Source organism: Metarhizium acridum (assembly GCF_019434415.1).
Source record: "Metarhizium acridum strain ARSEF 324 chromosome Unknown scaffold_587, whole genome shotgun sequence".
NCBI lineage: Eukaryota > Fungi > Ascomycota > Sordariomycetes > Hypocreales > Clavicipitaceae > Metarhizium > Metarhizium acridum.
Window position 1 is genome coordinate 573,743 of NW_027094049.1, and position 11,803 is coordinate 585,545.

Consider the following 11,803-nt stretch of genomic DNA (forward strand, 5'->3'; position numbering starts at 1 on the left):
CGCAGGAATTCAAGCAGCGCGACAAGCGGTACAAGAAGACCTGGACGAACAATCAGTGGAAAAAAGAACCCTTGCGATGACAGGACGAAAGGAGATTTTCGAACCAAAATCGCCAGAATATTTGAACGAAGACTCGCACCAAGAAATCCTCGATTGGGTGCGACAACAAGCAGAAGCAAGGAAGATTCGAAGGGAACAACAATATAGGGAGGAACAGGACGCACAAATCCTCACCACCCTCGATGAACCAGAAGATAGAGTAAAGGAAATGAGCGTCGACGACAACTGCGCAATCCTAGATACTCCAGAAGCGTCCGAAGACGAACAAAGCGAGGAAGAAACGCCTGCAAGGCTAACAGCCACACAAGAACAAGCTGTACAACGATATTTTCCCGCACCAACAGGAAAACATTTCGCAATCCCTATCATTGCGGTAGACACCACCACAATGTTAAGAAACCCGACACTATGGTACCCAGAGAGGGAAGAAGGGGACGACCCCAGACTCTCACCAAGACATAAGGACCATACACGATTAGCATGGGCATCATGCACATTTATGATGTGTCAGGCACATTTTACAACCAAGGCACGACTGGATGCATTCCCGATCCGAATGAGAGGATATCCGATCAAAGCACCATACTTCCGATGGGAACTCCTAGAATGGAGAGTGAAGATAATCAACGATGACCAAACTATGATCTTGGAACCCGATTCAAACACACCCATCAAATGCCGAGCTCATACAGACCCTACGGATGTATGTGAATCAGACACATGCCAACTGCACGTGTATACGAAGAACAAACAATGGCATCAGTATGTGTATGAGGGAAAAATCCCAACACACAGAAGAGAGTTGTTACTCAAGTCACCTCGATGTGAAACGAAAGACCACATGGTATGCCCACTACCCAATTGTTCAGAACATATGGTAGATAAGGCCAGGGAATGGCACAAGTGGCAATGTGGCACACCAGCAGCATACAAACGGGCACAACGAGCATTAGACATACTCGAACACAAAGACCCCAGGGGAATCACAGAATCAACATACCACAATGAGCAAAGGCTGGATAAGTGGTACAACGAACAGAAGTTCAACCCCAGATGCAACAAGAAATATGCGGTAAACTGCGACAACCCAAGATGCGAGAAGCATGGAGAAATGAAAGATCAAATTTACAACCGCCTATGTCAAATGTTTAACGATGGGTTTTGCTTTAAACACCCACAGAATGGAACTGGACCTACGGAATGGTACCAGGAAATGAAACGACAGATTGCAGAAGAATCTATTCCGGAAAACTCAAAAAACGAGGCACGCCATCTGTAAAAGGGCTACAGGCTGGCATGAAAAGAAAGACGCTAATGACCCTCAACGCAACCCAGAACGGACGAAGCGATAAGATGGTATTAGACGCCGAAGTCATGGGACATCGCGTTCGCATACTTGTGGACAGTGGCGCGATGGGCAACTATATCTCACCCAGAGTTGTGAATCGTTACCAACTACCGTGGAAACACAAAGAGGCACCATACGAGTTAACTGATATCGAAGGAAAACCTTTTGATTATAATGACGGGATCATTAACAGAGAGACTGATCATCTCAAAGTACAGATTCAAGATCATTCAGAAGTGATTCAACTCGATGTTATGGACGTATCGGAACACGACCTAGTGTTAGGGTACCCATGGTTATGGGAGAGTAACCCACTGATCAACTGGAGGACAGGCCAACTGAAGTGGAACGAGACTTCAGGCCAACAGAATCAGCAGATTTCGGAAGAAAGAACGAAATTTCGTCATAACTTAGCTCACGAACAGAGTTCTGAAGAAAAAGAACCTTCAAGCAAGTTATCCAAGGACCAACGACAACAAAAGAACAATACAGAAACAACGAATACAAAGAAACGAACGATTGGATCCACCGTAACGACCCCGACGGCGCTACAAACCGGAATACGAACAACAATAAATAATAAGAAGACAAGAGCCAAGATCCGAAAGGTTATTGCCGCCTTACGGAAAGACCTCGCAAACACAAATAAGAAGCTCGAAGGAGAAAAGAACAAAAACGATAAAAACGACAAAAGCTCAATAACGAAAGAAGAAAGACTCAAAAATATCCCTAAGGAATACCGGAAATACGAAAAGCTATTCGCAGAAGAATTGGAAACCGGATTACCAGAACACAGTCAATGGGACCATCAAATCGAATTGATAGATGGAAAGTCGACAACATTTCATAAGATTTACAACTTGAACGCAAAAGAACTCGAAACGCTACGAGAATACATCGACGAGATGTTAGCGAAAGGCTACATCAGAGCATCCACATCAGAAGCTGGATACCCAGTCATGTTTGTTCCAAAGAAAAACGGGAAATTGCGGTTAGTAGTGGACTATCGACGATTGAACGCGATTACCATGAAGGATCGAACACCGTTGCCGCTTATCTCCGAATTACGAGATCGACTGCACGGAATGAATTGGTTCACCGCTCTAGATCTAAAAGGAGCATACAATTTGATTCGAATAAAGAAAGGCCATGAATGGAAAACAGCCTTCAGAACGAAGTTTGGACTATTCGAATACTTGGTAATGCCATTTGGGCTTACCAACGCACCAGCAACATTCCAACGAATGATTAACAGCGTACTACGAGAATATTTGGACAACTTTGTGGTAGTATATCTGGATGATATACTCATCTTCTCGAAAACCCTAGAAGACCACAAGACGCACGTACACAAGGTACTGCAAGCGCTACAAGACGCAAAACTATTAGTTGAACCAGCAAAAAGCAAGTTCCATACACAGGAAGTAGACTTCCTAGGACACACAATACGACCAAACGAGATACGAATGGAAAAAACAAAAATCGAGGCAGTAAGAAACTGGCCAACACCGAAGAATGTCAAGGACATACAAAGCTTTAGAGGCTTTGCGAATTATTACAGAAGATTCATCAAAAGCTACGGCGAAATCGCAGCACCCTTGGATGAACTCACCAAGAAGGATAAGCAGTGGAATTGGAACGATGAGGCGCAATGTGCCTTTGACAAGATCAAAGAACTCATCACATCCGAACCTGTTTTGAAAACCTTTGACCCAGAAAGAGAAACGGAATTAGAAACCGATTCATCAGACTTTGCTCTAGGAGCACAAGTTGGACAAAGAGACGATGACGGAAAACTGCACCCTATTGCGTTCTACTCAAAGAAACTTCACGGAGCAGAACTAAACTACCCCATCTACGACAAGGAATTCCTAGCAATCATCAATGCTTTTAAGGAATTTAGGCACTACCTTATGGGAAGCAAACACAAAGTCAAGGTGTATACCGATCATAAAAATATCTCTCATTTTGCGACGACGCAACAGTTGAACGGACGACAAATCCGATGGGCCGAATATCTTTCAGAATTCGACTATGAAATCATCCATCGAAAAGGATCCGAAAACGGACGAGCAGACGCTCTAAGTCGAAGAAGCGACTACGATACAGGAGTACCTACAGCAACAGGACAACTCCTTGAGATCAATAAAAATGGCAATTTTCAGCAGAGACAACTGAATGCCATACTAAAGGTACAAGACGGAGACCCAGTATACAAGAAAATCCAACAATGGGCAAGGAGAAAGGTCAGGTTTGCAGACACGCCAGAAGAATGTCTCACAGAACCCGGAACTATCCCAAAGTACCATGGAAAGACCTGGATACCTCCAGAACTACAAGAAGAATGCATCAAAGAAATGCATGAACACCCAGTTTACGGACACCAAGGAATCCGCAAAACACTGGACAAGATACGACGACAATACGATTTCTCAGGAATCAAGAAAATGGTCGAAAAGGTTGTCAACGAATGCATACAATGCGGAAAGAGTAAGGCTTCTCGACATAAGCCATACGGAGAATTACAACCATTACCAGTACCAACACGACCATGGGAATCGATAGCTTTCGATCATATCACGAAGCTACCAATGTCAAGAGAACCAATGACCAATGTGGAATATGACAGCATATTCGTGGTCACGGACAGACTCACAAAGTACGGATACTTTCTACCGTACAGAGAAGCAAGCAATGCAGAAGAACTTGCATATGTGTTCTTACGAACAATAGCAAGCAATCATGGGCTGCCAGAGGAAATCATATCGGATAGAGGAAGTACATTTACCTCTAAGTTTTGGCAAGCACTTATGGCACAACTTGGGACAAACCACAAGTTAAGCACTGCATATCATCCACAGACAGATGGACAAACAGAAAGGTTGAACCAGACGCTTGAACAGTATCTGCGATGCTACATCAATTATCAGCAGGATGATTGGGTAAAATGGTTACCTACAGCGCAATTGGCTTACAATAGCTCGATATCGGAATCGACAAAGCAGACACCAGCCTACGCCAATTACGGATTTAATCCCGAAGTATTCCGAACACAGCGCGAAGGACCGCAAGCAGAACGAGCAATGTTGCAAGCAGATGAACTGAAAAAATTGCATGAAGAAATGCGACGCGAATTGGAATTCGTACGAAAAAGAATGGCACAATATCATAATCGGAAAAGATTGAAGGGACCAATCTTTGGGGGGGGAGACATGGTCTACCTACTCCGACGAAACATCAAAACAACGCGACCAAGCGACAAATTGGATTACAAGAAACTAGGACCATTCGCTATCAAAAAACGAATATCGACGAACAACTACGAACTTTCATTACCAAAGACTATGAGGAATCATCCTATAGTACACATTTCACTCCTTGAAGAAGCACCAAACAATGCACCAGCAGAAGAAGACATCGAAGTCATGGACGAAACAGAGTACGAAGTGGAACGGATCCTAGACATGAGAACAAAGAACAAAACGCGCCAATATCTCATTAAATGGAAGAATTACGGAAACGAGGAAAACACATGGGAGCCTATGACTAATTTGAAGAATTGCCAGGCACTGTTGAGACAGTACCACCAGCAGCTTGCGACTCAGCGCTAAGCAACGCGCCCCAGTCTACAACATCAAAGGCACCCCAGTTTTGAGCATCACGAACAGCCTCAGACTCTTGCTGTTGAACCTGCTCCAGCTCACGCTTTCGAGCCTCCTCCTCCTCCTTCTTCCGATCCGCATCCTCCATTTCCTCCAGAGAAGCGAAATCACGACGGGCCATCTCCAGACCCTTTTCACGCAAATGACGACGCATACGCCGAAGGCGCATCAGACGATTCAAGGCCTCATCTATCTCCAACTGAGCCTTACGACGCCTTTCGATTAAAAGCTCCTCCGTTAACTCCTCCTCCTTCTCAAGCCGACGAAGCTCCTCGGTGATACGGTTTACTAGGAATACGTCAGCCAAAGACACGTCACGACAGACAAACCCCGCACGTACAATTCGCCATGGGAGCGCGAGAACTGTCACAAGAACGACCCAGGGAATAACAAAGCGCACAACGACCGATGCTTCCCACAACCCAACAAGGACCCTTCTTTTCGAAGCAACGACTACAGGGCGACACTTCAAAACCCTGCTCACGAATGAAGGCGGCGGTGGCAGCGCGGTTAGTGGTAGAACGGGATTTCTTAGGTTTTTCCACACGGTTAGACATGATGAAAGAAGGACATTACGGGGAAGCAGAGAACTTACGACCAACGGAAGAAAGGGCGACAGGACTATTTATGAAACCAGGCTTGGGTCTTGAGGACAAGACCATGGGAGAGGGGACATCGTGTTACGACCCAGTCACAGGCTGCAGCGTAGGCCGCAGGATGGGCCGGTTGCATGAGCCACCCAGTGGCTCAGGGCACAGCGGGTGACGGATTAATGGTCGGGACGGGCCGCCAATGAGGAAGAGTTCACTGACTGTTCAGTGAACTCTAGACGAACCAGTAGCACGCATGTAACCATAGTTCACCAGGACTTCAGTGAACAATGGGTGAACACCGTAGTATATAGGGACCCCCAAATTCGCTTCATAGATAGACTCTAGCTCCTTAGCTTTCAACACACAGATCATTACATTGACTAAGCTTCGCTTACAACTCTTTGACTCTGATCACTTGGTTACGGTCTACGACCTATTACCAACGTAACACCCAACTGCTCAGATTGACTGCCCTAGTGGCTCTGCCAACATAAACTACGACCTAGTTTATCCCTTGGGAACCTAGCGTTACACGTCGAAGACTCCTATTGGACCTTCCGTGCAACAGTCGTTACACTTATAGTTATATAGTTCTCTTTCTTCTTATATTATAAGATTATAGCTTAGGTAATATATACGTTATTCTTAGTATAATATAACTTCTCGTTTAATATCTTTAAATTAGTTTATTATAATTTTAATTATATTATAAGGGTTATTCTCCTTCCCTTTTATTCTCGTAGAAACTATCTACTACCTTGCTTACTATTAAGATACGTATAGTAATAATTATTATAATAGAAGGTTTAATTAAGAAGTTTATATTTAATTTTAGGTTCATTTTTTTTAGTTAAATAATTCTCTTCTTTTTAGATTTATTCTAGTAAAGATTCACTTTTTAGTAAGGGTGTTTAGTATTCCTAAAAGTTATTAGGTATTAGTTAGGTTTTAAATTCCTAATCTTTATTTAAACTAATATTATTTATTAACGTAAAGCTTTCTTTATTACTTACTATACTAAGATTTTACGTGGGTAAGTCTTCTTAGTTTACGGTATAAAGCTTTTTACCTTTAAAAATTAGCTTTTATAGCTTTTTTAGGGCTTTACATTTATTCGTAAAGTGTTTAATCTTACTATAATTATAATAAGTCTTTCCCTTTTCCTTATTTACAGCGTTAAGTTCTATAGGTTTAGCGTAGTACCCGTATACTAGTAATATTTAGCGTGGCTTATTACTATTAGGTTTATTAAACCTAGTATATAATTTAAATTTCCTGTAACTTTTTTCGTAATATTACTTGTATAAACGATTATCTGCCTTAATAACTATTTTAATAAAGTTATTAAATAACTTAAAATGATCTTCTTAATAAATATTATTCTTTACTTCTTCTTTAAGTCCTTAATAGAAAACTTTTATTTTAGGTTTAGTATTTTAATTAAGTTTTATTATAATGCGTTTAAATTCCCTAACGTAATAAGCTATAGATCTAGTTTGCTTAAGTTAAGTAAGCTATCGTGTAGCTTCTTTATACTTATTAGGATTTTTAAATGTAATAAAAAGTTATTCTTTAAAGGTTTCGTAATTAAAGAAGATATAAATAACTTTTACTTTAGCTTTAACGCTATATTTAAGATATACGTGAAGGGTTAGCTTCTATTATTCTATTACCTTTTTAGTTAAGAGATTACTAATATAAAGAATCTATAACTTAAGTGTTATATAGATTTTCTTATTAACTTAAAGGTAAGCTTAGGCTTATATAAGGAAGTTTCTTATATTACCCTTATAACTATTATATAGTTTTAGTTTAAAAAATTTTAATATATTATTATTATTAATAGAGGATATAAGTGTAAGATTTTAAACTATTATAAGTTTCTCTTCTTATACCTTAAGTTTTTTATAGAGATTATTCTATTAGTTAAGAAGCTATTAATTCTACTTCTTAAGCTTAGTAATCTTATTATAAAGGTACTTTATTATCTTCTTAGGGTTAATAATCTTTTCGCTTAAAGTAAATATCTTAAAAGTTATTACTACTTAAAGTTTTAAGGTAACTTATTAAATAGAATTAATTAAAATATAATAGTAGCTTAGATTTTAAGGTATAGTAGGTTTATTTCTTAGGAAGTAAGTTAGGTTAAATACTATAAAGTAGCTTTTTAAGTAATATTATAATAAGGCTATTAAGAGTATAACTCTTAATAATAAAACTATTACTTAGATTAATTAATAGAGATTTAAACTATTTAACTATAGGAATACCTCCTCCTTAAGTACTCGTTTATCTCTCTATTATAGTCCTAAATTAAATAGATTCCATTTAATCCCCCGTATTAGATTAGGTTAATCCCCTTTAATCTATTAAGTTAAATTAGACTAATCCCATTTAATCCCCTCACGTGACCTGCGATCCCGTTAGGCCCCATTCTTGTCTGCATGCTAGCGGCCTATGACGCCGGCCAACTGCTTTAGGTACCCTTGGTTCGTAACAATAAGCTAATAATAATATTAAGAGTAAGTTAAAGCTAAATTTAAGCTAAGGTAATATTAAGGGTTAATATATAAAAAATAATTAAATAAAAGAAATTTAATTTATTATAATAATAAATTATAGCTTAAAGCTAAACTTAGCTTAATAATATAATAATAAAAGAATTTAATTAATAATATTAAGTTATATTATTCTTCTTTAAAGTATTCTCTCTCTTAAATAATAGATTTAAGCTTAAAGATAAGTAAATAATATCTTACTTATTACTTAATACCTTTATTAAATTACTTATACTTAAACTATAATTCTTAAGTAAGTATTAACTTTAATAAAGCTATAAATAATAATATAAGAAAATAATAAGAAAAATATATTAAAGATAAGTTAATACTATTATTAAATATAATAGTTTTCTTTATAATAATAAGTAATTATTATAATAAATTATTTATCTTCTCTTAAATAATATTTAAGGCTAATATTAACTTAATAACGCGCTTTATAATAGCTAATAACTTCTTTTAATTACTATTATTATAAGTAATTAAAGTTAAGCTAATAATAGCTTTACCTTTAAGCTTATTATATAGTTTTTAAAGAATAATTATATTAGCCTTTAATTAAGCTAAGAATTAAAATTAAATTAAAGTTAAAGTTAAGGGTATAATAGAGGTATATACTTAAAGCTTAAAAGTATTAATAAGCTTAATAAGCTTATCTTAAAATTAAGGTAAAATTAAATAAGTTTTAATATTAATAAAAACCTATAAAGTATTAATTAACGTATAAAAATAATAAGATTATAAGTTAAAGTTAAATTAAACTTAATTTACCTTTAAGTAAAAATAATTATAAACCTAATAATTAAAGTAAGTAATAATATTAAATTTTATAAGAGTTAATAAAGCTAAGTTAAAGTTAAGATATAAGAATAATCTTATTAAAGATAATATAATAAAAATAAGCTTAGCTTTTCTTTATATTAATAATAACTTAAGCTATATAAGATAAGTATAAAATTTAACGTTAAGTATTAACTTATATAAATATTAATATAATATTAAGTTAAAGTAAAATAAGAGTACTTATAATAATCTTTTACTTAATAGCCTTTTTCTTTTAAGTAAGTATAAGTATTTTACCCTTAAAAGAGCTATTCTTTTATAATTAAGTTAATACTATTATTAAATTAAAGTTAATTAATTAATTAAAATATACCTTAAAGGTAATATTAAGTATAATTATTTTAAAAATAATAAGCTTTTATAAAATATTAATAGAAAGATATTAAGATTAAGTTAAAGTTAAGTAAACGTATAACGTAAAATAAATTAATATATAATTAAAAATAGCGAATAAAATAAGAGAAAAAGACGCTTAATATTAGCTTAATATTAGGTAAAAACTTACCTTAAATTAAAAAAAGCTTATAAGAGCTATAAAAGATAAGAAAAAGCCTAAAAAAATAACGCGTATTAGTTAAATTTACCTAAGAAACACTTAAAAAATAAGCTAATATAAATATAGCTTTAACGAGCTTATAAAGAGAGCTAAAAGCTATTATAAGGCTAGCTTAATATTAAAGGCTATAAAAAGAGGCTATACGCAGACCTCTAAATGTATTGTATTTTTTATAGTTTTTACTATACTGTATTGTAATGTATTGTATTGTAATATATTATAATACATTATAAGATAAGAATACCTATAAATGTATTATAAGGCTATAAAATATTTAATAATAGAAATAAATGCTTATATAAGCATATTATATATTAAAATAAAGCTAAAAATCACGTGATTCTTAATCTTTAAAAATTAACCTTAAAATGTGGATATTAAGCGAGATATTAAGCTTTAAAGTTATGTCTTAAAATAAAAAGTAAGTAAAGCGAGGCGAATTTTCAATTGCTTATAACTTTTTAATGTAATACCTAATAATAGTAAAAAGTGGGGCAGTTTAAAGAGCTAATTTAGCTCTTTTTAATGATATAAAATTTTCCTTTTAACCCCTATAATTAGCCTTATAATCTTAAGTTTAAAAAAACAGGGGTTTTTTTTACTAATAATACATTTATAAGTATTTTAGTTATGTAATGTAATGTATTTAAATACAATACACGAAAATACAATACAATATAAAATACAATACACAATACACTTGTATTTACTATATTTGTAAGAGCTCTGGCTATACGTATAAAAATTAAGGGTTTAAAGAAGAAAAAAAGAAAGGAAAATTAATAGCTTAATTTAAAGCTTTTATAAAAGCTATAATAAGCCTTAAATAGCTAGTAATAGTTAGCTAAGCTTAGTTAAATAGTCTTAAAAGTAAGAATAAAGTAAAGTTTATTATAATATATTAATTATACTAAAAATATTTAAGATATAATATTATACTAGGCCTAAAATAATATAATATAATATAATATTTAAAGAAAACTACGTAATAGCCTTAAACACTTAAATATTAAAATAATTATTTAATTAACGTATTAAAGTTAACTTAAACTTAGCTTAAACCTTTACTATATATACTTTAATAAACTACTATTAGAATAGCTAGCCTAATAAATACCTTTAACCTATATAATTTAAAATACGCTTTATATAATTATAGGTTATAGACTTATAGTAGGGTAAGAATAATTTAAAATAAAAGCGAGAGGGTTTTTCTTTCTATATAAAGGGTTTTCCCACTTAAATTACATATAAAAGTATTAGAATAGCTATAATAGCTCTAAGGTACTTAAATAAATAAATATAATAATATAATAATATAATCTTTTTTACTTAATTAAGTTTAAGTTTTAATTATAATAATTTAATTATAAGAACCTTTTATTATTAAGGTAAGCCTTTAATAAGTTACTTCTTTCTTATTAAAGTATCTTTAAAGAGCTTTTTAATTAAAATAAATTAATCTTTTACTTATTTCTTTTTAATATAATATTCTAGAATTATTAAGTAATTTAAATTACTTTTTCTTAAGTTTTTTTAAAGATTAAAGTATATAAGTTTATATAATTTTAAAGTTTAAGTTATAGCTTAATAAAAAGAGTAAGTACTTATAACTTTCTATTAGCTTTTTTTAAGTATTTCTTTAATAAATTTAAGTAAATATTAAAGTTTATAAAGCTTTAATTTTCACGTTATTCTCACGTTACTTTACTTATTTTAATTATATAATTATTTAAGTCTTATAATTTTTTACGTTCTTTAAAAGTATAAGAGTTTAATTTTAAAATATATTTTAATTATTCTTAAGATTTTTCTTTTAATTTATTAGCTATTTATTAAAATATTAATTTTATTTTATCTTATATTTTAAGTTTATATAATTTAAGGTAAAAAGAATTTTTTAATAATTCTTATAATACTTATATTTTACTTTATTAAAAGTATAATTTAAGTTATTTATTTAAATCTTATACTTTTAAGGGTTTATTAAATAATAAAAAGAGTTAATATTTTTAACCTATACTTTTTAATTATTACTTTCCTTTAAATTATAAGAGTTATATCTCTTTTTTATTATTAAGTAAGTAATTTTAAGAATTAATTTTTATAGCTTCTTTTTCTTTTCTTAAAGCTTTTATAGCTTCTTTAATTAAGTAATTTAATTTTAAAGAGCTATAATA

At 33.1% G+C, this 11,803-nt stretch overlaps 1 protein-coding gene across 1 annotated transcript; it reads left to right on the forward strand.

The window, feature by feature from the left end:
* The first annotated feature begins 1,360 nt into the window (after positions 1-1,360).
* J3458_022585 (uncharacterized protein) lies at positions 1,361-6,150 on the forward strand. The gene has a single exon (XM_066123082.1). The coding sequence runs from the start codon at positions 1,375-1,377 to the stop codon at positions 5,017-5,019; it is 3,645 nt and encodes a 1,214-aa protein (XP_065972066.1). The 5' UTR covers positions 1,361-1,374; the 3' UTR covers positions 5,020-6,150.
* Positions 6,151-11,803: the final 5,653 nt, after the last annotated feature.